This window comes from Eumetopias jubatus, unplaced genomic scaffold (assembly GCF_037043125.1).
Source record: "Eumetopias jubatus isolate StellerSeaLion01/CBP00866 unplaced genomic scaffold, mEumJub1_p1.0 scaffold_9, whole genome shotgun sequence".
NCBI classification, from domain to species: Eukaryota; Metazoa; Chordata; class Mammalia; order Carnivora; family Otariidae; genus Eumetopias; species Eumetopias jubatus.
Window position 1 is genome coordinate 14,109,785 of NW_028274815.1, and position 23,395 is coordinate 14,133,179.

General features: G+C 39.1%; 2 protein-coding genes across 2 annotated transcripts in view; one reads left to right on the top strand and one right to left on the bottom strand.

Moving 5' to 3' along the window:
• Positions 1-19,749, bottom strand: part of SMC6 (structural maintenance of chromosomes 6) — a 74,642-nt gene extending 54,893 nt beyond the window's left edge. The window contains exons 1-6 of the mRNA XM_028099380.2: positions 19,558-19,749; positions 13,671-13,813; positions 11,662-11,779; positions 9,496-9,601; positions 3,114-3,250; positions 2,402-2,463 (exon numbers count right to left, since the gene is read on the bottom strand). Coding sequence (XP_027955181.1) covers positions 2,402-2,463; positions 3,114-3,250; positions 9,496-9,601; positions 11,662-11,779; positions 13,671-13,808 — 561 coding nt within the window. The 5' untranslated portion in view covers positions 13,809-13,813; positions 19,558-19,749. The remainder of the gene's footprint in view (positions 1-2,401; positions 2,464-3,113; positions 3,251-9,495; positions 9,602-11,661; positions 11,780-13,670; positions 13,814-19,557) is intronic.
• A 10-nt stretch (positions 19,750-19,759) lies between these two features.
• GEN1 (GEN1 structure-specific endonuclease) overlaps positions 19,760-23,395 on the top strand; it is a 28,322-nt gene continuing 24,686 nt past the window's right edge. Inside the window, exon 1 of the mRNA XM_028099381.2 lies at positions 19,760-20,300. The gene's annotated coding sequence lies outside the window, so the exon portion shown is untranslated. The remainder of the gene's footprint in view (positions 20,301-23,395) is intronic.

A 23,395-nucleotide genomic window follows, 5' to 3' on the forward strand; every position in this document is an offset into this window, starting at 1 on the left:
GATTTTATTTATTTGAGGGAGAGAGAGCATGGTGGGGGGGGAGCCAAAGGGAGAGGGAGAGGCAGACTCCCCGCTGAGCAGGGAGCCCATGCAGGGCTTGATCCCAGGACCCTGAGATTATGACCCGAACCGAAGGCAGATTATGCTTAACCGCTGAGCCACCCAGGTGCCCCTAAATGAAAAAAATTTTAAACTCCTTCATTTTACCATCTGTAAAATACTGATTATACTTTGTTAGCATAACAATGGTTAAAACCTTCCTTTTTAAGTAAAATTTTGGGTTTTTTTCTTCTCAGAATACAAAAACATTTATGGAGTTATAAAGAAACTTCTACATGTTACTTTATTATTATCATTATAGAGGTACACCAGACTGACTGCCACATATTTTTATATTTGCCCTGCATCTTAATTTCACATTCCATCTGACTTCTTAAAAATAAGACCTAATGCACTAGCTTTAATGACAGACATTTTCACCAACTTTGAATTAGTACCTTCATCCAAATTTATATTATTTTGTCTACATCTTTCTGCTTGTTTCTGAAACGGGGTTCCTAGTTCCTATTCTAGGGATTATGTAAGAATCTTGCAGTTTGAGGTGATAAAAAATTCTGGAGTTGAGGAGCACCTGGGTGGCTCAGTCGGTTAAGCATCTACCTTCGGCTCAGGTCCTGATCCCAGGGTCCTGGGATGGAGTACCATGTGGCTCCCTGCTCAGAGGGGAGTCTGCTTCTCCCTGTCCCTCTGCCTCTCCCTCCTGCTCGTGCTCTTTCTCGCTCTTTTTCTCTAATAAATAAATAAATAAATAAATAAAAATCTTAAAAAAATAAAATTAATCTTAGTAACATATTTCTAATCTAAAATATTATCATTTTAACATATAACCTATAAAAATTCAATTATCCCTTTGCATTAAGGCTTCAAAATCTAGTGTGTATCTCACACTTACTATGTCAATTTGGACTACCCACATTTCAAGAGCTTAATACCCACATGTGGCCAGTGGTTACTGTACAGGTAAGTGTAGCTCTAGACCTCCCATATTTTGATCAATGAACCTGAACCTTTACTTTACTGCATCATACCAGAAGAGGACTAAAAAGAGTTATGATAACAACCTTCAAATATTTCAAAAGAAATAAACAGGTTTTTACATTCCCCAAGGAAGTGGGAGCTTAGAGAAACAGGCTTTATTCAACTCTTCCATAATAAAAGCTTTCTGAGAGAGCTGTTCACAGAAGGAATCAAAATCTCAGGCAGAAGTGATTTCTCCCCCACAATCCACGTAAGCAGTTGCTGAAGGGACACCTGGTAGAGTCAACACATGGTAAATATGGACAGTGAGAACCCTACTGGTTGCCCTTCAAGATGCTCCCAAACACCTGATTCCATACACTTTTGGTTTTCTTGATTCTGCTTAAAAATTCTAGTCTCAAATTTATTTGATGTAACTGCTTTTTCCCGGATTTTAATAATTATTTTTCTGAACTCCCGTTGCCTGATATATAAGCTACTACCCACATGCAGCTTTTTACACTTAATTAAATAAAATCAAACACTTGATTTCTTAGTCATTCATCTCAGGCGCTCAAGAGCAATATGCTAGTGGCTGACACATTGAACAGCATAATACAGAATATTTCTACCATCACAGAAGATTTTTCTGGACAACTTTGTTCTAAACCAAACTGGAAAAAAGACCTAGACTCGTAATTGTTCTTTCTCCTTGGTGACTAGTCTTGGTGTTCTTCATCCTGGAATAAGTAAGGCAGGGTGGTATATTAGAATGAAACCGGGAAGCCTGGTTCCCCATCCAGGCTCTACCAGCAACCATGCCTAGACAATTGTAGGGATAAATTTACTTTTTCTAGTTCTATTCTCATCTACAAAATACAGGTGAATTAGATGACCTCCAAAGACAATTCCAGTACTAATAAGACTATATGCTCTATTTCTAATTATTCAAGGTATCTTAGCAGAAAGGACTAGAGCCTTATCTCCTATAGGTATGATCAATAACCCAAAATACATAAAGAAATGCTTTATTTTTCTAGAATAAATTTCTTTCTACAAAAAATTAGCATCTGAATTTTGGAAAACTATGATGCTATTCTGACCAGGATAGCAGAAAGCAAAGAAACTTTATAGCCTTTATTAACATTTATTTTATCCCATACCAGTATAAACTAGATGTTCTTGATTTTACAGGTGTTATATTATGCATTAAAAATTCCTGCTGGATTAGTAAATTTTAAGCAACTTTGCTAACAAGCGTTGTACACATTTGTCCTGTGGTCAATTTACTCACACGAGCCTATTTTAATTCTTTCAACACTACAAATGAAATCACGAGAAAGTGACCAGTTGCATTAATCTGAGACGAAACGTTAGCAATTACCTGTATGTTAAAATGGTCAAGAATGGCAATCAGCTCTTCTTTTCTAGTAGAAACCACAGTGCCTGGTTAAGAGAAACACATAAAATGACCAGACTGTTTCTAGGGCAGAAATACGGAGAAAAAATAAGCAATTTTATTTACAAAAATAAAATTTTGTAAATTTGCTCATTTACAAACACAGATATTAACTATTTTGTTGTGTCCCTAGGAATAGGCACACATGTGAGGAGCTGCAGGCTGCGGTCATCATGCGCCAGGCACACAGAAGGAAGGAGTAGCACGGACGCAGGGACAGTGCTCTTCTTATCCCTGCAGCAGAACGCTTGCTCTTCCTTCTCATATATGTCTTCGCCTCCTCTTCCTTCATGTCCTTTTCCACCTTTGGCTAACCCCCCTTTCTACATGGGATAAAAACTACAGGTGTGGGAGCAGGCCCGCTGGTGAGAACAAGGCAGCACAGCCTGTTTCAAGTGGACCCAGACTCTCGTAATCATGGTCCTGCCGTACGATGTCCTGGGTTAAAACAACTGTGTATGTGTGGCCATACATAATCACGTGTATGTACATACATGCAGCCGATCCTACACATGACAAGAAAGAGGTTTCAAGAGAGAGGTAAGAAATGCCCTTTCAACGAATACCTGAGCAATCACTCTGCTGTTTGACTATTTACTAGCATTTTATGTGAAATGAAAAGACATTCATAACAAACCTGTTTCACTTTTTAGTTTATAAGATCGACTTCCATCCATGCTGATGTGTTGCTGCACGACTATAGAGTTGCCGTACACATTTGCTCTATAGGCATCATCTCCTCTGTTCCTTAATGTTATTGAGATATCTGCTGAGCTAAAGCAAGAAGGTTAAGCTAAGTCACATGAAGGTACAGTGCAATTTCGATACTAGGTTACTGTAATTTTCAAAACCTCTGAAGTAATTTGTCTATTTCATTTGAAAAGTAGCTTTATACCAGCCACTGATGGCTGACAGGCTACTACGGAATATAACACTCCTAACAAAAAAATAGAGCTGCGAATAAGTGTTATAAAAACACTGACTATCCTATCTCTAATAGAAATACCACATTCACATAAAAGTCACTTTTTAAAAAGATTTTATTTATTTATTTGAGGGAGATGCGCAGGGGGAGGAGCAGAGCGAGAGAGAGGAACAAGTTGACTCCCTGATGAGCAGGGAGCCCGACGTGGGGCTAGATACCAGGACCCTGAGATCACATGAGCTGAAGTCAGACACAACTGACTGAGCCACCCAGGCGCTCTAAAACCATTTAAGTTTGGTTGTTTCAAATCATGTAGAGAAGAGCAATGTGTAATACTATACTGCCTGACTACTCTGAATTATGTCACAAAGCATCATGCTGACAGCAGACCTTTAAGAACGATTAAGTAACAATTATGGTGAAATAATAACATTTTCTTTTTTTTTTTTAAAGATTTTATTTATTTATGTGAGAGAGAGAATGAGAGAGAGACAGCATTGGGGGTGAAGGTCAGAGGGAGAAGCAGACTCCCTGCTGAGCAGGGAGCCCGATGCGGGACTCGATCCTGGGACTCCAGGATCGTGACCTGAGCCGAAGGCAGTCGCTCAACCAACTGAGCCACCCAGGCGCCCAATAGTAACATTTTCTAAGAGGATCAGAATCAAAGGAAGCAACTTTAATCTTTCAAATACTTGGCATTAAAAAAATGAAAGTATATGATATCAAGAAACATAAACAGAAGCTCAAAAATTATTGAAGTTTTATTGGTATTATGGAAGAATTATTTTTAAAGTTTTAAAAAAGTTTAAAGCATTTATAGCCATGCATATTTTTTTGCATATTTTAATATATTATAGGAAAAAAATCAATCTTTATTTTTCTACTTTAACTTTTATTAAAATAAGACTGAGTAGAAAAACAATGTCAATGAAATACATTACTAAATACAATAAAATTTCCTTAAACATAAAAGCAGACAATTTTTTTTTTCTGGCTCATATGCCAAAATGCTAAAGTCCTTTAATGTGAAACTACTATAACTGGTAATTAAATGAAATCTTTAATAGTACTTGTTTTCATGAATTTGTAATCATATTCCCAAATTGCTCCCATTTGTAGGAATTGCAGAAAAACATACTCCAGATAAACTTTCCTGTAAGCTGATACTACAGTAGACATGCTGAAGGTTTTCATCTGTTCCTGCTGCCTCACCCTCTCCTCTGGGAGTGCTCAAGCAGAAAGACAGGGCTTAGCAACCATCAGTCCCCACCCTATCCCGAGGGACTAAGTTAAATACAGAAATCTGACACTAACTGAAACAGATTCTCTTCTTGAAAGATTCAAATTAAGAAGAACTGGTCAAATCCAAATAAGGTCTGTAGTTTCGTCAGTAATACCCATACCAGTGGGAACTGCATAGCTTTGATAAAAGTACCTTCGTTACTTAAGATGTCAACATTAAGGAAAATCAGAGAAGGGTCTAAAGGAAACTGTACTATGTTTGCAACATTTCCATAAATCTAGATTACTTCACAGTGAAAAATTTTATCAACAGACCCCAATGAAACCCCAATGAAGGCACAACCAAGTCAAGAGCTGGTGATTCCTTGAGGCCTCCAAGGACCAGAGAAACCAGTTTGGGACATCACCCCCTGATGAGAGGCTCCGGAGAGTATATAGTGGAGAAGCTCCTGGGAAGCCATCAAGACAGAAAGACAGACACCCACAGACACTGCCAGTGAATGAGAGACACAGAGAACACAAGAGCACTTCCTTACACACATCGCCCCACAGACTAAGGCGGTAAGAGGTCAATGACTGCACACACAAAGACAGAGTAACAAAGACTTGGCTAAGTTATTAAGGAAGAGAACACATACTCCAGAGACGACAGAGAGAGAGAGAGAGAGAGAGACATTCACAAGCCCACAGACTTGTCATAAGGAGATGGAGGAAAGGGAGCACAACACAATACAGCCCCTTACGTGAGGGGTGAGGGAGGCTGGTCCAGCAGAAGGGTTGCAGCATGGATCTAAAAGAAGGAGTGGCAGACAGAGGCCTAGAGACACAGACACAGAGAGAAAGGCAGGGACACAAAAAAGAAAGGCCCAGAGACAGCCAGTACTTGGTTCTGAGGTCTCTCAGTTCCGGTCACTCATGAAAACCAATCGTACTTCTTCCCTCCAGGTTCTAAGATACATATCTCTGAATCTTTACAATAAAATCTCCTTTTCTAAACTACCCTAAGCTGGGGTGTGTGTATTTAAATCAGAAATACACAATTAGGGCAGATATGTTCCTGAAAAATTGTAATCAATAAGATTTTTAAAAGCTTCTGAGTTGATTCTAATGAATAGTCGTTTGAAAATCATTAAAGTATTAATAGGGGAAGGGCAGCTGGCCTACTATATAGAGCAAAAAATATTTTATTTCACTAACTAGTATGATTACCTAGTATTAAGTGAATGCACCTCATAAAAACATTTAAAAAATAAAGTGACTACAGAGAAACAAAAGCAAAAAGGAACTACTGGGACTTCATCAAGATAAGAAGCTTTTGCACAGCAGAGGAAACAGTCGACAAAACCAAAAGGCAACCTATAAGGGCGCCTGGGTGGCTCAGTCGGTTGAGCGTCTGCCTTCGGCTCAGGTCATGATCCCAGGGTCCTGGGATTGAGCTCCGTATCAAGTTCTCTGCTCCACTGGGAGCCTGCTTCTCCCCCTCCCCCTGTCTGCTGCTCCACCTGCTTGTGCTCTCTCTGTCAAATAAATAAATAAAATCTTAAAAAAAAGACCAGATGCCTTTAAAAATAAATAAATAAATAAAAGGCAACCTACAGAATGGGAGAAGATATTTGCAAATGTCTTATGAGATAAAGGGCTACTATCCAAAATCTACAAAGAACTTATCAAACTCAACACCCAAAAAAACAAAAAATCCAGTCAAGAAACGGGCAGAAGACATGAACAGACATTTCTCCAAAGAAGACATACAAATGGCCAACAGCACATGAAAACACGCTCAATACCACATTGACATCAGGGAAATACAAATCAAAACCTCCATGAGATACCACCTCACACCAGTCAGAATGGCTAAAATTAACAAGTCAGGAAATGACAGATGTTGGCGGGGATGCGGAGAAAGGGGAACCCTCCTACACTGTTGGTGGGAATGCAAGCTGGTGCAGCCACTCTGGAAAACAGTATGGAGCTTCCTCAGAAAGTGAAAAATAGAGCTATCCTACGACCCAGCAACTGCACTACCAGGTATTTATCCAAAGAATACAAACACAGTGATTTGAAGGGGCACTTGCACCCCAATGTTTATAGCAGCAATGTCCATAAAAGCCAAAACATGGAAAGAGCCCAGATGTTCATCAATAGATGAATGGATAAAGAAGATGTGGTGTATATATACATTGGATTATTACTCAGCCATAAAAAGAATGAAATCTTGCCATTTGCAATGACGTGGATAGAACTAGAAGGTATTAGGCTAAGTGAAATAAGTCAGTCAGAGAAAGACAAACATCATATGATTTCACTCATATGTGGAATTTAAGAAACAAGACAGATGAACATAGGGGAAGGGAAGGAAAAATAAAGTAAGATGGAAACAGAGAGGAAGACAAAGTATAAGAGACTCTTAACGATAGAAATAAATGAAGGGTTGCTGGAGGGGAGGTGAATGGGGGGATGGGGTAACTGGGTGATGGGACATTAAGGAGGGCACTTGATGGAATGAGCACTGGGTGTTATATGCAACTGATGAATCTCTAAATTCTACCTCTGCAACTAAATGTTAATTAAATTGAATTTAAATAAAAAAATCAAAAAAATAAAATGACTACATATATTTCCTCTCTGAATTATTAAACATCTCTCTTGATTAGCAAACATCTACTTTATTATTTTCATTCCTAGCTACTCCTTGTATTTAATAACTACCTTTAGTATTGTGAGAACTTGGGAGGCACTGGTATCCTGTTGTGGTAGGATCTGAATAAAGAAAGGCAAGTTTTTTAAAAAACTAAGGCTTAAGAGAAAGCTCCACTGAGCGTGAAGCCCGTCATAGGGCTGGATCCCACAACCCTGAGATCATGACCTGAGCCGAAATCAGGAGTCAGACCCTCAACCAAGCCACCCAGGCGCCCCATGAAATTCCTAGATATCGAACTTTTTAAATGAGAAAGGGAATGAGGAATAGTAATGGGTCTGATAAAGCTGTTTTTAAGCTACTTTTTCAGACAAGGTCAGTAAAAAGGAAACTGAGCTCAGGAAAAGCTGGGTCAACTGTTATTAACTGTTTAAAATATATTAATATTCCTATCTATAGGCAGCTGTATCCTTGAAAGTTGGTGATTTGTGTGAGTTGGCCTTCTTTTTTTCTTTTTTAAAATGATATTTGAGGACAAGTCTCAGAAAGAAGTTTCTGCTTTGGTCTAGATACTTCCCAAACGGCAAAAAAACAAAAAATATTTAATTGAGACATAAAACATACAGTGGTACAGAGAAAAAAAATTTTTTTTCCTGAAGCTCCTATCTGAAAGATCAATGTGTTATCTGGCTAAGTAGACCAGGTGGTTGTTTGGACAACTAAGAAATGTATAGTTTGGTATAATGAATTGAAACAGAGCTGGGGCCATTAAAAATGTTTAAATAACTCATTTTTGACTTCAGATATCATTTGGTTGGGGACTACAGAGGGGAGAAGACCTTGCTGGGCTGGGACCCAAATAAGATAGGGAGAGACAGAAAATACACTGGAGAATTGTTACCAAATAGTTCTTTTCCAAGGCCATACAGCATGGAGAAATTATTTTCTGTGTATCTTCACCCCTTCTCCTGAGTCCACTTGGAACCCTGGCTTAGGGTTAAGATTCCTTATAGTTTTCTGAGAGATACACAAGAAAACTGCAATCCTGGTTCACATCCCATCCTCATTCTATTTTTTAGTAATAAAATTGAAGAAGTCAAATGGATATGACACTGAGCAGAAGGAAAGTCTATTATATGAAATAAGATCACTGTTAATTATCAAAGTTCCAGAGGTTCTGGGCACAGGGCATGCAAAAGAGAAATGAGCAATGGGAGTAGCCTCACTCTGAGAGCTAGTGTAACAGAGTTTGGGACGTCTAGTTTTTAGAAGACACAAGGATCCCTTCAGAGTTACTTGAAACTGTATTAAGAAGAATAAGGAGATCAGTCTGACGAGTACTCCTAATGGACAAAAGGACCTAAGTCTATGATAATGCAAACTAGGCAATTAATATATAAGTTACACAAAAGCAAGTTATATCAAAAAGAAATACAAGTGGGGTACCTGGGTAGCTCAGGCAGTTAAGCATCAGCTCAGGTCATAATCTCAGGGTTGTGGGATCGAGCCCCGCATTGGGCTCCACTCTCAGTGTGGAGTTACTTTATTCCTCTGCTCCCCCACCCTTGTGCTCTCTCTTTGAAATAAATAAATTAATTAATTAATTAATTTTAAAAATCTTAAAAAAAGAAAGAAAGAAATATAAGCATAGAACCAATGAGAATAGTTATATGACCATTCTCCAAGAGTCAAGATGGACCACAAACAGATGTGCTGTTGTGGTCCTCAAATCAAACTCACTGGCAAACCACCTGAGTAAAGGACATAAAACTAAAGACAGAGAGCAGAACACTTTTTTGGAATTTTTAGGGACTGGAGGCAGAAATTTTGTGTAGGGACCCTTGGCTGGTCACTGACTCTGCTTTCGCCTGTATCATACCAACGTGGACTTGGTGAAGTTTGGGTCAAGAGCCAGGAAAGTCCGTTGTTTATAAATATTCCCTTAAGCAGAAATAAATAGATTTATCACTGCTAGTTCTTTCCTCCAAAAAGGTAACAGAAACAAGAGTGTAAGTGGGCAGGCACATGGTAGTACTTTACACAAGCTTTCTGTCTGAAGAGAGTAACAGGCAACACTGGCCATGCTGGCAACAGGGAGCAAGAGAAAGGGATGGAAACAGAGGACTATTCTGCTCTAGTTCTGGGAAGCCAATTCATTTCCTATCATATATATATATGAACTGGGAATCTACAGCAGCTGCTTCTTACACTTACTTCTGTCCATCCTTCACAAAACCTTTTAAAGAAGAGCCTCTATTAGTAGCGACAGCTTTTCCTCCAAGGCCAACGATGAGAGCTGTGAGGACGGCGCTCTTCCCACCTAGAGACAGGTGTTGAAGAAATCACATTCATTAAAGAGAGAGAAATGAAAAGGCTGACTCCCACCATTTGATGTAAAAAGATTTCTGAATGAAGATGTAAATTAGTTCTAACCCTGAAATGGAAGTGTTACACTTCAATTATCATTTTCTTTCAGCGAACATAAAAAAGTTGTACCTATCACAAGATATTTAGCTCTGCTATTAGAAAAAAATTAGTACATTTCAGGAATCAAATTTTTGTCACTGATAAGGAAATGGAAAAAAATGGTTGACAGCTTTCCAACCTACAACTCTCATTGTTTCACCTTGGTCCATCAGCCAATATATTAAAAATGAGTCTATCTTTTCTAATTACACATGTATACTTGATTCATCTAATTTTTGTTACATTCCAATTTAGACATAATTTACTTTTTCCATAAATTCACAGAAGTCAGAAACTATTTTTAACAACCCTTGAATACAAGCAAGCTCCATTGGGACAGGGATGTTGTTTGTTTTATTCAATGTTCTATCTCCAATAGCGGCCCATAAAAGCACTCTGGTATTTAACAAATGAATGAATGAACTTAAATATGAAAAAATCATCAGTCATACAGATGAATGTTTCTATGTAATATTTTGACAATTATTATTCCTAATTTGAATATTATTCATTTGCTAGCTTTCTGAAAAGTACACTTCTTTTTATGCTAACAGATATAAAATATCACAAGCTGAAATTTCAAAATCTAAACAATTACCCAGAATATGTAATCGTTTTCTGAATTCCACAATCAACCAATTCAATCAACTCTTACCAGCCTATTATGTTCCACGATATACCCTAAATTAACCCAAATATACCACTGGTTAACCTGATTTAGTTCCTGGAATGCCTTTTGAGTCTCTAAATCTCTGTTTCTTTATTTCCAAAATTATTGCCTCCACTGTTTACATTATTTCTTCTTCTCTCAGTTTTATTAATAAAATCACTGCTTCAAAATTAAAAACAAAAAAAAAAAGACAAGACCTAATTGCAGAACCCACCAGTCTTTCCTTATTTCTTGTCCTGCGGGGTCTCCCAGTAGCAACAATCCCTCTGTCCATTCTCTCCTTCTGAAAACATTTTCCTCTTGACTGAACACAAAGCAGGGGAAACAAAGAACGACAACTAAACACTGAACAGAATGTGGAGCTGCACTCACCTACAGTCCTTTCTAAGCACCACCACCAGCTGTAGACTCTGACGAGCCTCCTTTCCGTGTACTGGCTCAATCAAACTGTCAACAGCTCAGGCCAGGCTGGTCCATCACAAAAGCTGCCTAACAGGTCTTTCTAACCCCTGTGTCTCTGCCCTTCTAATCCATTCTCCACACAAGGAGGCCAGTTTGTTTCACAAATCTTGACCGTGTCATCCCTTCCTCATAAACTTTAATTGGTTCTCCACTGACTTTTGAATAAAACACCAAAATCTTTATCATGGCATTCAAGGTTCTCACCAATATCACCTACAACAGCACTCTCAAGTGTCAGTTTCTACCCCTCCCTATCATGTAGGATATGATAAAGCCATCTAAGGTTGTTCACCACTGTCCATGCACATCTTCTTCCCCAGTAAGACCTACAGAATCTGTCAGTCATTCAAGTACCACCACAAATACCACCTCCTCTTTAAGCTTCATTGGCCACGGTGAGAAGTAGTTTCTTTCATGTTTGGATTCCATGGCACTCTGTTTATGCTCTATTATAACATTTAATAGATGTAAGATGCAAGGCTGCCTCAATCACAATGAGGGTAGTTTGTCCACTCTTCTATGGTATGAATTTCAAAGTATATGGATTAAAAAAAAAATAAGCAGGAAATGTTTATTCTTACTACATAAATAACGAACCTAGAGTTAACTCATTATTTTCTTACAGTGTAGACTGGCAGCAAATACTGAAAATATTCATGACTACAAGTTCTAGATCTAAAACTTACATTTATCAGCATTCACAGACACCTATTTTAAAAAGTTAATGCATTCTAACTGTAAAGTACTGCTCAAAGTCAAATAAGGAGGACAAAAGCACTTACTTCCATTGTTGCCAACAACAAAGTTGACATTAGAACCAAATTTAAAGGGTCCAAGCATCGAATGACACATAAAGTTCCTTAGCTGAATACTCTCAATTATTCCAACTTCTGCTGCGGTCTATTAACAAAAGAAAAAAAAAAAGAGAGAGAGAGAGAGAGGAAGAGAGAAAACAATTAATGTGTCTAATAAAATCACTATAACCACCTAAGCATTTGGAGAAAGTTCAGCAGGGTTACTAATGAAAAAAGTTATAGTAAGCAAATAACCTTAACTTCAAAGAGTAAGATGAAATTAAATGGGAACCTTCTTTGAGGAATCACTCATTCTAAAGTCCTTAAAGGATCTAATAATTGTATCACATAGTTTCTTAATAGGACAATACTAGCATTTTGAGTCAGATAATTTTTTGTTGGAGGGGGGCTGTTTGGTGCATTTTGAGAATTTTAACAACATCCCTAGCTTCTACCCACTAGATGATGGTAGCACACATCTAACCCCAAGTTGTGATAACCAAAAATATATACAGATATTGTTAAATGTCCCCCCGGGGTGGGGGGGATGCAAAATCCCCCCTTGAAGCGAGAACCACTGGTACAATAAAATTTTTTAATCTTTTTTAACAGTGTCTTTAAAAACTCCCTGTTTCTTTTCTTCTGGATGCCATCTTATTAAAAAGCAGAAACATTTACATCCTTGTATGAGCAGAATATTGGAAATTATGGTTGAAGACTTTTTAAAGTAAATTTTTATTTTGATCTAATTGTAGATGCATTGTAAGAAATAACAGAGGGATACTGTGAATTCTTTACTTGGGTTTCTGCTCACGGTACATCTTAAAAACTGTAGTACAATATCACAACAGGGATACTGACATTGATCCAGTCAAGATACAGAACATTTCCATCACCACAAGGATCCCTCATGTTGCCCTTTTACAGCCAAGCCACATCCCACCCAATCGGCCCCGACTTTAACCCCTGGTCCACTAATCTGTTCTACATTTCTAGAACACTGTCACTTCACAAATGTTATAGAAATGGCTATTGTTGCCTACATCGGGAGTTCACTGCTAAGTAGTATTTCATGGTATGAATGTACCATAGTGTTTAACCTGTTCACTCACTGAATGACATCTGGGTCGTTTCAGTTTCTGGCTATTATAAATAAAGCTGCTATAAACATTCATGTATAGGGGCACCTGGGTGGCTCAGTCATTAAGCATCTGCCTTCAGCTCAGGTCATGATCCCAGGGTCCTGGGATCGAGCCCCGCATCGGGCTCCCTGCTCAGCGGGAAGCCTGCTTCTCCCTCTCCCACTCCCCCTGCTCGTGTTCCCTCTCTCGCTGTGTCTCTATCAAATAAATAAATAAAATCTTAAAAAAAAATTCATGTATAGAATTTTGTGTGAAGGTACATCTTCCTTTCTCTGGGACAAATGCTGTGTTATAGGGTGCATGGTGAATTAAAAAAAAAGAACAGCCGAACTACTTTTCAGAGTGGCTGTATTATTTTACATTCCCACCAGCAATCTATGAATGATCCAGTTTCTCCTCATCCTTGCCAGCATTTGAACTTGTCACTGTTGTCACTGTTTTTAATTTTAGTCATTCTGATGGGTGTGTAGTAATATCTCATTATGGTCTTAATTTGTACTTCCCCAATAACAAATGATATTGAACACCATGTCATGTCACGTCCCTTACTGTCCTAAAGCCTGCAGGGTTGATGCTACAGTTTTGTTACTGATAATTTGTGCCTCCTTTCTCTTCTTCCCTTTGATGGCCTTGCTAGAGTTTTGTCAAATTTATTGATTATTCCAAAGAATGAGCTCTTTTATTGTTTTCTTTACCAATTGTTCCAATAATTAACATAAATGTCAAAAGTAGTCATATTATTTTACCTTAGGTTTTTTTTTTAAATCATACTGCCTTTCCTTACATTGAATTATCAAGAATATGACATATAAACCAGACATGAGAACCATGCCAGGCCCCAAATTTTGCACTTACCAAAGTAGAGGTACCATTAGTGAAAGAAACTGTACATTCATCTTCATCACCGTCTTTGTCAAAGTCATCCAGCTCTTCTTGTCTTGATCTTTTGGCATTTTCAGGAGAGAAGAAATTTTCTTCCTTTCTTTTGGCCATCGGGTCTGAACATATATTAGAGTAACAATGCAGTAAATCAAGTATAGGCATCCATATGATGCTTCCATTCACATTAAACTTAACAAAATAAATGAGACAAAGCTTAAATTTTAAGTACTATGTCCATTCGTTTTTACTTTTAAAAAAGTAAAAATATCATCTGTACATAAGCCAAAGAACACCAGTGGCTACTAGAGGCTGGAAAGACAAAGAAACAGATTCTCCCCTCGAGTCTCCAGAAAGAAACACAGCCCAACTGCTGTCTTGGTTTTAGCCCCAGGAGTCATGTCAGACTTCTAACCTGCAGAAGTATAAGGTAATAAATGTAATGTTGTTGTCTTTTTAAATCATGTGTGTATGGGGTGCCTGGGTGGCTCAGTTGGTTAAGCGACTGCCTTCGGCTCAGTTCATGATCCTGGAGTCCCAGGATCGAGTCCCAGGATCGAGTCCCAGGATCGAGTCCCAGGATCGAGTCCCGCATCGGACTCCCTGCTGAGCAGGGAGTCTGCTTCTCCCTCTGACCCTCTTCCCTCTAGTGCTCTCTATCTCTCATTCTCTCTCTCTCAAATAAATAAATAAAATCTTTAAAAAAAAAATAAATCATGTGTGTATGCTACACTAGCTGATTTTACTTCAGAGTTATTCATGGCCAAGATTTTATTGATATGGGTCTACCTAAATGTTTTGACTCTTAAACTCACAAAAGGTAAAAGATTTTATTTGTGAAACTGTGGCTTCCACAGTTGACCCCTGGAGTCACTGAGGCTAAGGAAAGAGCTCTGGTAAAGTTCTAGATCTGAATCCTTGCGTCTACAGCCTAACGCAACACATAGGGCAGCAGTTCTCAAAGGTTGTGGCTGATCTCTTAAAAAGTACTCAGGACTTCAAAGAGTTTTTTATTTACCCTTATCAATATCTACCATACTGTAAATTAAAACTGAGAAACTTTTAAAACAAAGAACACATATGTACATGTTCTATCAGTCCTCAGAGCAATGGCATCATCACGTCTCATAACCTCTGGAAAACTCCATTCGCTCATAAGTGAATGAGAGTGAAAAAGGCAAATAACATCCGACTGTTATTATGAAAACTGTTTGACTTTGTAGACCCTTTGAAAGAGTCCTGGACCACACACTGCAAACTGCTTAGTACAGGGGATACTATAAGCAAGTCCATGACACAGTGCCATAAATTGTAAGGCACAGCTAACAAGCAATTAAGTTAGAGCAGCAGAGAAGAAGCCAACCATAAAATGACTTATAGACTTGATATTCAAAGTATGGTCCAAGGACCAGCAAGTAGCATCTACATCTCCTGGGAATGTATTAGATATCCAGAATCTCAGGCCCCTTCCTAAACCAAATGAATTAGAAACTTCATTTTTAACAAGATCTCAGGAGATTCACAAGTGCATTAAAGTTTAAGAAGAACTGTTGTAAACAACATTCTAAAACTTGGACTTTATCCTATCCTGAAGGCAATGAAGAACCTAATCATAATAAAACAAATGCCATCTAAAAGGTATTTATTAGATCAAATCTGAAGGACATTTAACCTAAACAAATGCCTGAGACAATACTAAGATTACAGTCACAATTACATAATAGTTAACATCTTTCTTTTTCAAATAATTGAATGTTAATTTTGAATCTCTCAAACAAGTTAAAACTTGAAAATCCAACCTATTTCTCAAACTATTTAACAAGAGTCAATGTATATTAGTTTCAGCTTGTTGCTAACTTAAATTCCCTGGAATACCACCATGCCATTATTTTCCCCAAAATACCTTCTTCTCTCCCACCCATTCTCTATTTCCTTCTCAATTACTGAGCAGTAATTTATTTATTGCAGGAAAGCAAAGAGGACACATTACCGTTTGGTTTTCCCCACGCTAAATGCCTTTTTAGATACTGTTTTCATTAATGCCCAATAATGATCTTGCAGTTAGCAGGCACTCAGACATCAGCTGACTGATTTTAGTATTTTACCATGAAAAAAAATGGCAGTTTTTCAAGTAAAACTGGGGGAGGGAGGTGCATGTAGATAAATGTGGTTAAGCTTTTTAAAATGAATGTGAGATTCTGTACTACACAGAAGATGGTGTGCTACATGATGACGATGTTTTTTATTTGCTATGCTTGGCCTAGGATTTGCAGTTTTCTATTAGGTTGCCATGGTAACATGCATCTGACAGACACTGAAGAATCCTACCTTTTAAAATACAAATAACTCTGTAATTTAATGATAATGGATTTTTAAAAACACATATGAATGTCCTGAGAGTTAGATACAAGTTAAAACAGTAAAATTATTTCCAAAAGGCTAAAGAGACATATAAATAGATACAAAGAAAAATACTTCTAATATTCTGAAATACAAAAGGGAAAAAAAAAAATCTCCTCTGGGATTTCCAATACATCCATAAAGCTCTTCATTTGTTTATTTACAATAAAAAAGTCAGAATTAAGGGATACATCTCTCCCTCACAGGAAGCAAATCAGAGCAGGATAGTAACATATATACAACTGTCAATAAAAAGTAAGTTCAAGAAGGAAAATCAATAACCAAGAGTTCATTACAGCAAGTTAGTGAATAGGAAATTTGATAGATCAAATACACTTCAACAGGATTATAAATTCCTAAATATTAAATTTTATTGTGAACCATCTAATAATTCATACTTCCCATTAACATCTGGTAAAGTTCTAGATCTGAATCTTTGCGTCTACAGCCTAACGCAACAGTGAGAACAGGATGTAACAGAACTGAAATTATCAACAGGAAATAATGGTCAAAAATAAAGGCAAATTGCTGCTATATCTGCATCTGCTGTGGACTGTTTACCTCATCTCCAATTCTGCCCCTCCCACCACCACCGACATACTCAATTCTGCATTAAACAATCTCATTTTTAATGTAGTGAACTAATTAATAATTAAGCACATTGCTTGGGATTTTTCATAAAATCATAAGATGCAATACATAATAAATAATATAAATAGTTAAGTGAAAAAATTCTTAAGTCCATCTATCAAAAAATTCTAGATCAGTGTGAATGGGGGCAAAAGAGACCAGCCACTAAAGGGTGAGGAGGCGCTGAAGAAAAGCAGTGGCAATATCAGGGATGAGAGGAACAGAAGAAACCAAAAGAGATTTAAAAGTATGGGTGAGGGGTGCCTGGATGGCTCAGTCATTAAGCATCTGCCTTTGATGCTTTCGGCTCAGGTCATGGTCCCAGGGTCCTGGGATCGAGCCCCATATCGAGCCCTGCACTGGAGCCCCATATCGGGCTCCCTGCTCCGTGGGAAGCCTGCTTCTCCCTCTCCCATTCCCCCTGCTTTGTGTTCCCTCTCTCGCTGTCATTCTCCGTCAAATAAATAAATAAAATCTTTAAAAAAATAAAAAATAAAAGCATGGGTGAAATGGGGGAGTAGAATTAACATTTGTTAAATATCTACTTACTACATGCTTATCTTTTGAGATAAACACTTTATCTCTTTTAATCCTCAACATTCATATAAGTACTGTCCTTATTTTACAAAGGGGGATATTGAGACTCAAGAAGACTTTCTGCCCAGACTTGTGTAGTTGTAACTTAGCAGAGCTCAGATCCAAACCCAGGTTTGTCAAAACCCAAAGTCAAACTTCTTCAATGCCCAGGTTCGTCCAGGCATGAACGACTGAGTTTGTTTATAGGCAATGAAATTGGCTATTATTTGTCTTATTTATGTTTTGTTAATGTATAAAGCTACAAAAAGGATTGTACTGTGATGTGTCCTTCTAATGTTACTATCTGAGCCAATTAAAACTTTGGGCTTTAAAAAATTTCATTTTGTGTTTCATTTTTAGAAACAATCTTCACACAATGCTAAATGCCGTAATAAGTAGACAGTGCAGGTTTGGAAAGAAAAGGGGTAAATAATACATTTATTTTGTTTGGAAACACTGAGTTTGAAGCGTTCCTAGGATATTAAGAAGGAGAGGTCAATAGGCAGTAAAATACACTCTGCAGTAGGGGTGGATTTGGGAGTGATGCTAAGAAAGCTACAGAAATTATTCTGAATTTGGTCACCAGGGAAAGTAAGTGAGAAAAGATGTATCTCAACTAGTGAATCAAAATGCTAACATTACTAGAAGTGACTATACTTGACCCTCAGGCACCTGGACTTACTAATGTGTGTGTATAGATAGAACTGTGACATGTAATTATGCCTTAAATATAATGCATACCATTATGGTAAAATTTTGAGTTTCTTGTTTATTGATTCCTGAAAGTAAGTCAAATACAGCTTTGATTAATTTTTCTAACTTTGTTCTAAAAATTTAGGTAAGTCAAGATTTAGGTAGGTTTTATATAAAATTCTACATCTAGACACTCAGTAAAATAAACTTTTGGGGAATAAAAACTGATTCTCACTTTAACAACTTTAGTATACCCTTTTGTGCTTACCTTTCTTGCCAAGCTCAATACTAAATGCTTTACATTTATTATAGATAGAGACAGGGCTACAAATGTCCTCCTCCCACCACACACACACACACACACACACACACACACAGCACTTAGAATCCAATTACAGAATAAGAACTAAAACTTAAGAGGTGATACCAAAAAGCTCTGGGTCACACAACACTCGTTCTCTTACAAAAAAAAAATGCTTTATAAGCAATATTCTAGTGATCTCCAAATTTTCTGTACTCATCGCCATTCAGAAAAAGAAATTTTGAATACATATTTCAACATAAAATTATCACTCTGTGTATTTCGCACAGTACTAGAATAAAGTAAATCTAAGAAGTTCTAATATGTTCCCTTGCACCCACACACCCAAGTAACTACTACCTAATACCTGCAGGCCAATGCATATGTTACTGAATTTTTTTTCTATTGAATATTTTAAAAGACTATACAGCAGTCATCTAAAAGTTAGGGAGTTTGGACTTTTTTTTTTTTTCTCTGAATATACATTCCAGAATAGCTTGTCTTAAAACACTCGCTTTTAATCTCCTACTCATGAAATATACACAGAGTAAAAGCGCTCGCTTAAGTTCTGCCTTCAGGGTTTACACACAAAACAGTTGCTCTTTCCATGAATTATCACAATATTATCTGAAGTCTTATTGGTCCCACAGCCGTTTCTCTATCCTAGAGTCTTGTGTTCCGCAATTCCCAATCGGGATTCCTCTTCGGTTCATTTCCACAAGAGAAGAGGGAATAGAAATGCCATCATAAAACCTCCAAACATAACAATTTAATTTTTCTAGATAATACAATCTGCGTTGTCATGACGCTGGGGTTTAACAACAAATCGAAGTGCTATTTGCATACATCTCGTAAACAGACTAAGTTGTTGCCGGTGAGGTCTCAGATTCGCGCTAAGAGCCGGATGTCCGAGCCCACCCATCCCTTCAAGCTACTCCCCCTCAGCCGAGGGCCGGTAGGGGCCGGGCGCCGGGTCCCACAGCCCGAGCCGGATTTGTCAGCCCCGCCGGCGGAGCCCGAGGAGGGGCCCAGCGGCGACTGGCAAGTTTCCCGCGGTTCAGGAGACCTGTGTCGCCCGCAGAGACAGCCCGAAGATCCCCGCCGGCGGGCTGGCCCACTCGGGCCCGCGGGGACACCCTGGACACCGCCGCAGCTCCGGTGACCGAGCCACCACCAGGTGGGCTGGAGGGCGCCGGCTAAGGGGGCAGCGACAGGGGATGGATCCGGAGCAAGGGAGAGCGACAGCGCGCGCCCTCACCTTACCTCGAACAAGTCCAAGTCTCCCCAAGGAACCCAATCGGCGCGGCGGTCGCGGTGCAGCGGGGCGCTAAGGACACCCTGGGGCGTCTCGGCCTCGGCTGCCCGCCGTTGGCCCACGGGGAACCGCGCGCCCGCGGTGGGAGAAGGCAAGAGGCTGGCTGCCCCGGCGCCGACCGCCGGACACTCCGCGCCTGCGCCCCGCCCCCCCTCCCGCCGGGGCTCAGCCCGCGCGTGCGCGGTTCAGAGTTTTCGCGCCCCTAGAGTCTAAGAGGAGGGGCCGGAAGTGCCCCCTCAGCCGGCGGGGAAGCTGGTAGGCACGCAGGGCTCGGCGTCGGCGGGACGTGCGGGGCCGGATGATTTGCCTAAGTGAAAGGGAAGAGAACTCGGAGTACCCCAGCAACAGTTCCAAGCATGCGTAGAGCCGACCGTCTGGAAGCCGGGAAAGTCTAGCGAGAGACTGCGGTCGCGGAAAGGGGACGGTTATTTCCCGGAAGAGGCGGGGCCATGTGGGAGAGGGCGCCGAATTAGAAGTGCGTCCCGCAATTTCCCGGGTCGGGTGCTGCAACCCAAATGTTAGTCTTTGCTTAGGGAAAAAAGGAAAGAGGACTTTTCCATTTCGTTCCTTCAGATTTTTTTTTTGTTTTCTTAGAAAATTTGTAAACTTGGAGGCAGCAATAGTTAGCATTCAGACCAAACGTAAATGACGGAGGGGCGTCTTCCAAAACCGAGGAGAAACGGTTGTCCGGGTAAGTCCCGCGGACCGTGGAGAGGCGGCCCCGCCCGGTTCTTCCTCGGGCTCCTCTGAAAGGCTGGGTTGGGGCGCTCCTCCGAACCTCGGTCAGCGGCTCGGCTGGGAGTACGGTGGGAGGTCCGCGTGGCCACCATCCGGCCCTGCTTGCTTGGCCTCCGGCGTCCCCGCCCTCGCCCTTCTCCGCCAAGGCCAATGGCCCCTGGATGTCTTCCGCCCCGGCACACTGTAGGGCGAACGCCCACGCCCGGTGCCAGGCCCAAGTGGGCGTAGTCCCACGGAGGTGTTCCTTGTTCAGTGTTGTGCTCTGAAAAATACTTCCACGATATCAGTTACCTTAAGGCATTGTGGTTATTTACAGTCTTGCCCCCGCCCTGGCCGGTACTGTAAACCCCCTCAATAAATATCGGAACTAACGAAGTTTTAAGTTTCTTGGCGTAGCTTACAGTGCTGTTCTCACCTCTTCTGCCTTTACACAACCCCTCAAGTGATTATGTTGATCTAGTCAAATACTCTACTTCCTATATTCCGCAGTCTTCCCTTGGAAGATGGGAAAAAGTGGCATTTACCGCTACCCCACTTCACCCCCAAGTAGATGACAAATTTCTGGGCTCCAGTAATGGAATTCCTTCCATCGAAGTCACCTTTTGCTTGTAAAGATAATCAAATGTATATTCTTCCCGTTGGGGCCCTTGCCATGGCACAGTGAGAAGTAGGACCTGGTCGAAATAGACTGAAACACTATGCTATCTGGTCTAAGGGTCCTTGTTGGTAAACAATGGGGAACAGTTGGGTGGTTTCTGCTCAGATGTCACTTCCTTTAGGAAGCCTTTTTTGATGCCCAATATTAGGTAAGGTACTTCCTCAATGTAGTCCTATAGCTCACTCCTGTTACCTCTGCCTGTCCCTGTCACATTGTTGTAAATCTCTTTTCATCTCTAGTCTCATTTGCCCTATTAAAGTACTTAAGTGCAGGGCTTTTCCCTCATTGTATCTAGCATCTGGGATTCCTGGTACATAGTAAACATTTGGTAAATACTTAACTCTAAGTTAAGTCTGGGGTATGTTATGCTTCAAAGTTTACGCTAAATTCATATGAAAATGAAACTGAAAAAATCGGGGCGCCTGGGTGGCTCAGATGGTTAAGTATCTGCCTTTGGCTCAGGTCATGATCTCAGGATCCTGGGATCGAGTCCCACATCGGGCTCCTTGCTTAGCAAGGAGGCTGCTTCTCCCTCTGCCTGCCACTCCCCCTGCTTGTATTCTCTCTCTCTCTCTCTCTCTCTCTCTCTCTCTCGGGCAAATAAATAAATAAAATCTTAAAAAAAAACTGAAGAAATCATAAAAAAAACCCAGCATTAATTAGTGAAATTATATGGAAATCCCATACAATCCAATCTTGTACTGAAATAAACCATTTACCTATCTTTATATGAAAACAGTCTTGTAAGTGGGAATTGGGAAATTGAAAATATTTCTCACTTTGTTGTTAAGGAGGTTTTTTTCTAATGTTTTGGCTTAAAACGGAAATAAAATTGGAAAACTGTTGGTTTAATAAAATGTGTATTTTTGCGCAAATCAAACCACTGACCTCTTTTTATGTTCTTTAAAATTTGATTCATTACTAGAATTAGCAAGGTTCTGTGCTTTTCTCACCTCATTCAGTTTTATAATTAACCAATAAAAGCTTATTAGCTTTTAAGGAAGTTTTGGGAGCATAAATTGATTTATGGGCACCATATGGTTACATCAAAGGATTTGTTTTGTTTTAACCTGAAGTGGATTCTTGAGCCCTTTCTTTAAACTAGAAATTCATGTCCTTTCTGTCAAGTAATAGTATCTAGAATAGAGTGATTGTCTTTATTTTAGTACAAACTACCAAAACTGGTCATGAGGTTCAAAGGCTATCAGAATCTTATAGTTCATCTGGTTTAGTGCCTCTCATTTTGTAGATGGGTTAAATATCTTCCCGAGGTCATACAGCTTCAGTATTATATCAAAGACCAAAATCCTAGGTTTCCAATCCCAAGTCTAGTGCTTTTACAGTAAACTAAAATTGAAGACACTAATAGGTTATGAAGTTACTTACTGTGGGTTGCTCTGACTTTGTTGATTCATTTAAGTATTCTAGTATCACATTAATTCTTAAGAATTGTTAATATGTTAAGGAGACTTCTTTTTATATGTAATATACATTGATGCACGATCAGATTGATGTCAATAAAATTTACTACGTTATAAAAGATAGGAGTAGAGACTCACCAAATCCTACACCACAAATTTTTCAAATTGTACCTTATTAAAAAATAAGCAAGAAAAAATTATACATAGTTGTGAGTTTGATAAATGTTGTATTTAAATTTTACTTAATGCTAAGCTATTTTCGAGTAACCTCATCAGGTTGATCATGACCTCATTCAAAAACCATCTGTTCTATCTTTGAGTGTATTTGTACTTGAGTATCTTAAAAGCTGTTGCATTCTGTCCCTTTTTGCAACTTTATATGCTTTTACAATCTTACTGTTCCAGAGGAAACACTGGAGCAAAGAAAGTGGCAAGGAAGGGACAGCAATACATCATGGGAATAGACATTTAGAATTAACTGTGTTCTTAAAACGTGTTATTTTCATAAAATAAACATTTCACATAATTTTTCCCTTTCTGGACTGTTGGGGTATTCTTTATATATTCTACTTTTAGGAGTGATTTTTCAAAAGGAACATGCCTTTTAAACTTAACCAATTCGATTTAGATCATAGATCTAGTGAAGATAATCCTAAAATAGTATTTTAAAATAATGTATTACATGTAAAACACTTAGGTAATTTTACATAATTTCTTTTTGCATTTTATAACTGGCTATAAGATAGCACCATAAGTGAAGAAGTAAATTAATGTGACAAACAGAAGGAGTAAATTAACATGTGACAATCAGATGATGATTTTAATATGTTTTAGGTTTTTAAACAGGATCACTGGCTTCTACGAGGAGAATGATTGTGTAAGAGAGGAGGGTAGTAAAAAGTAGAAGCAGGGAGGCCAGTTGGGAGACTGTTACAGTTGTATACAGGCAGTGCCAGGAGACTATCATTA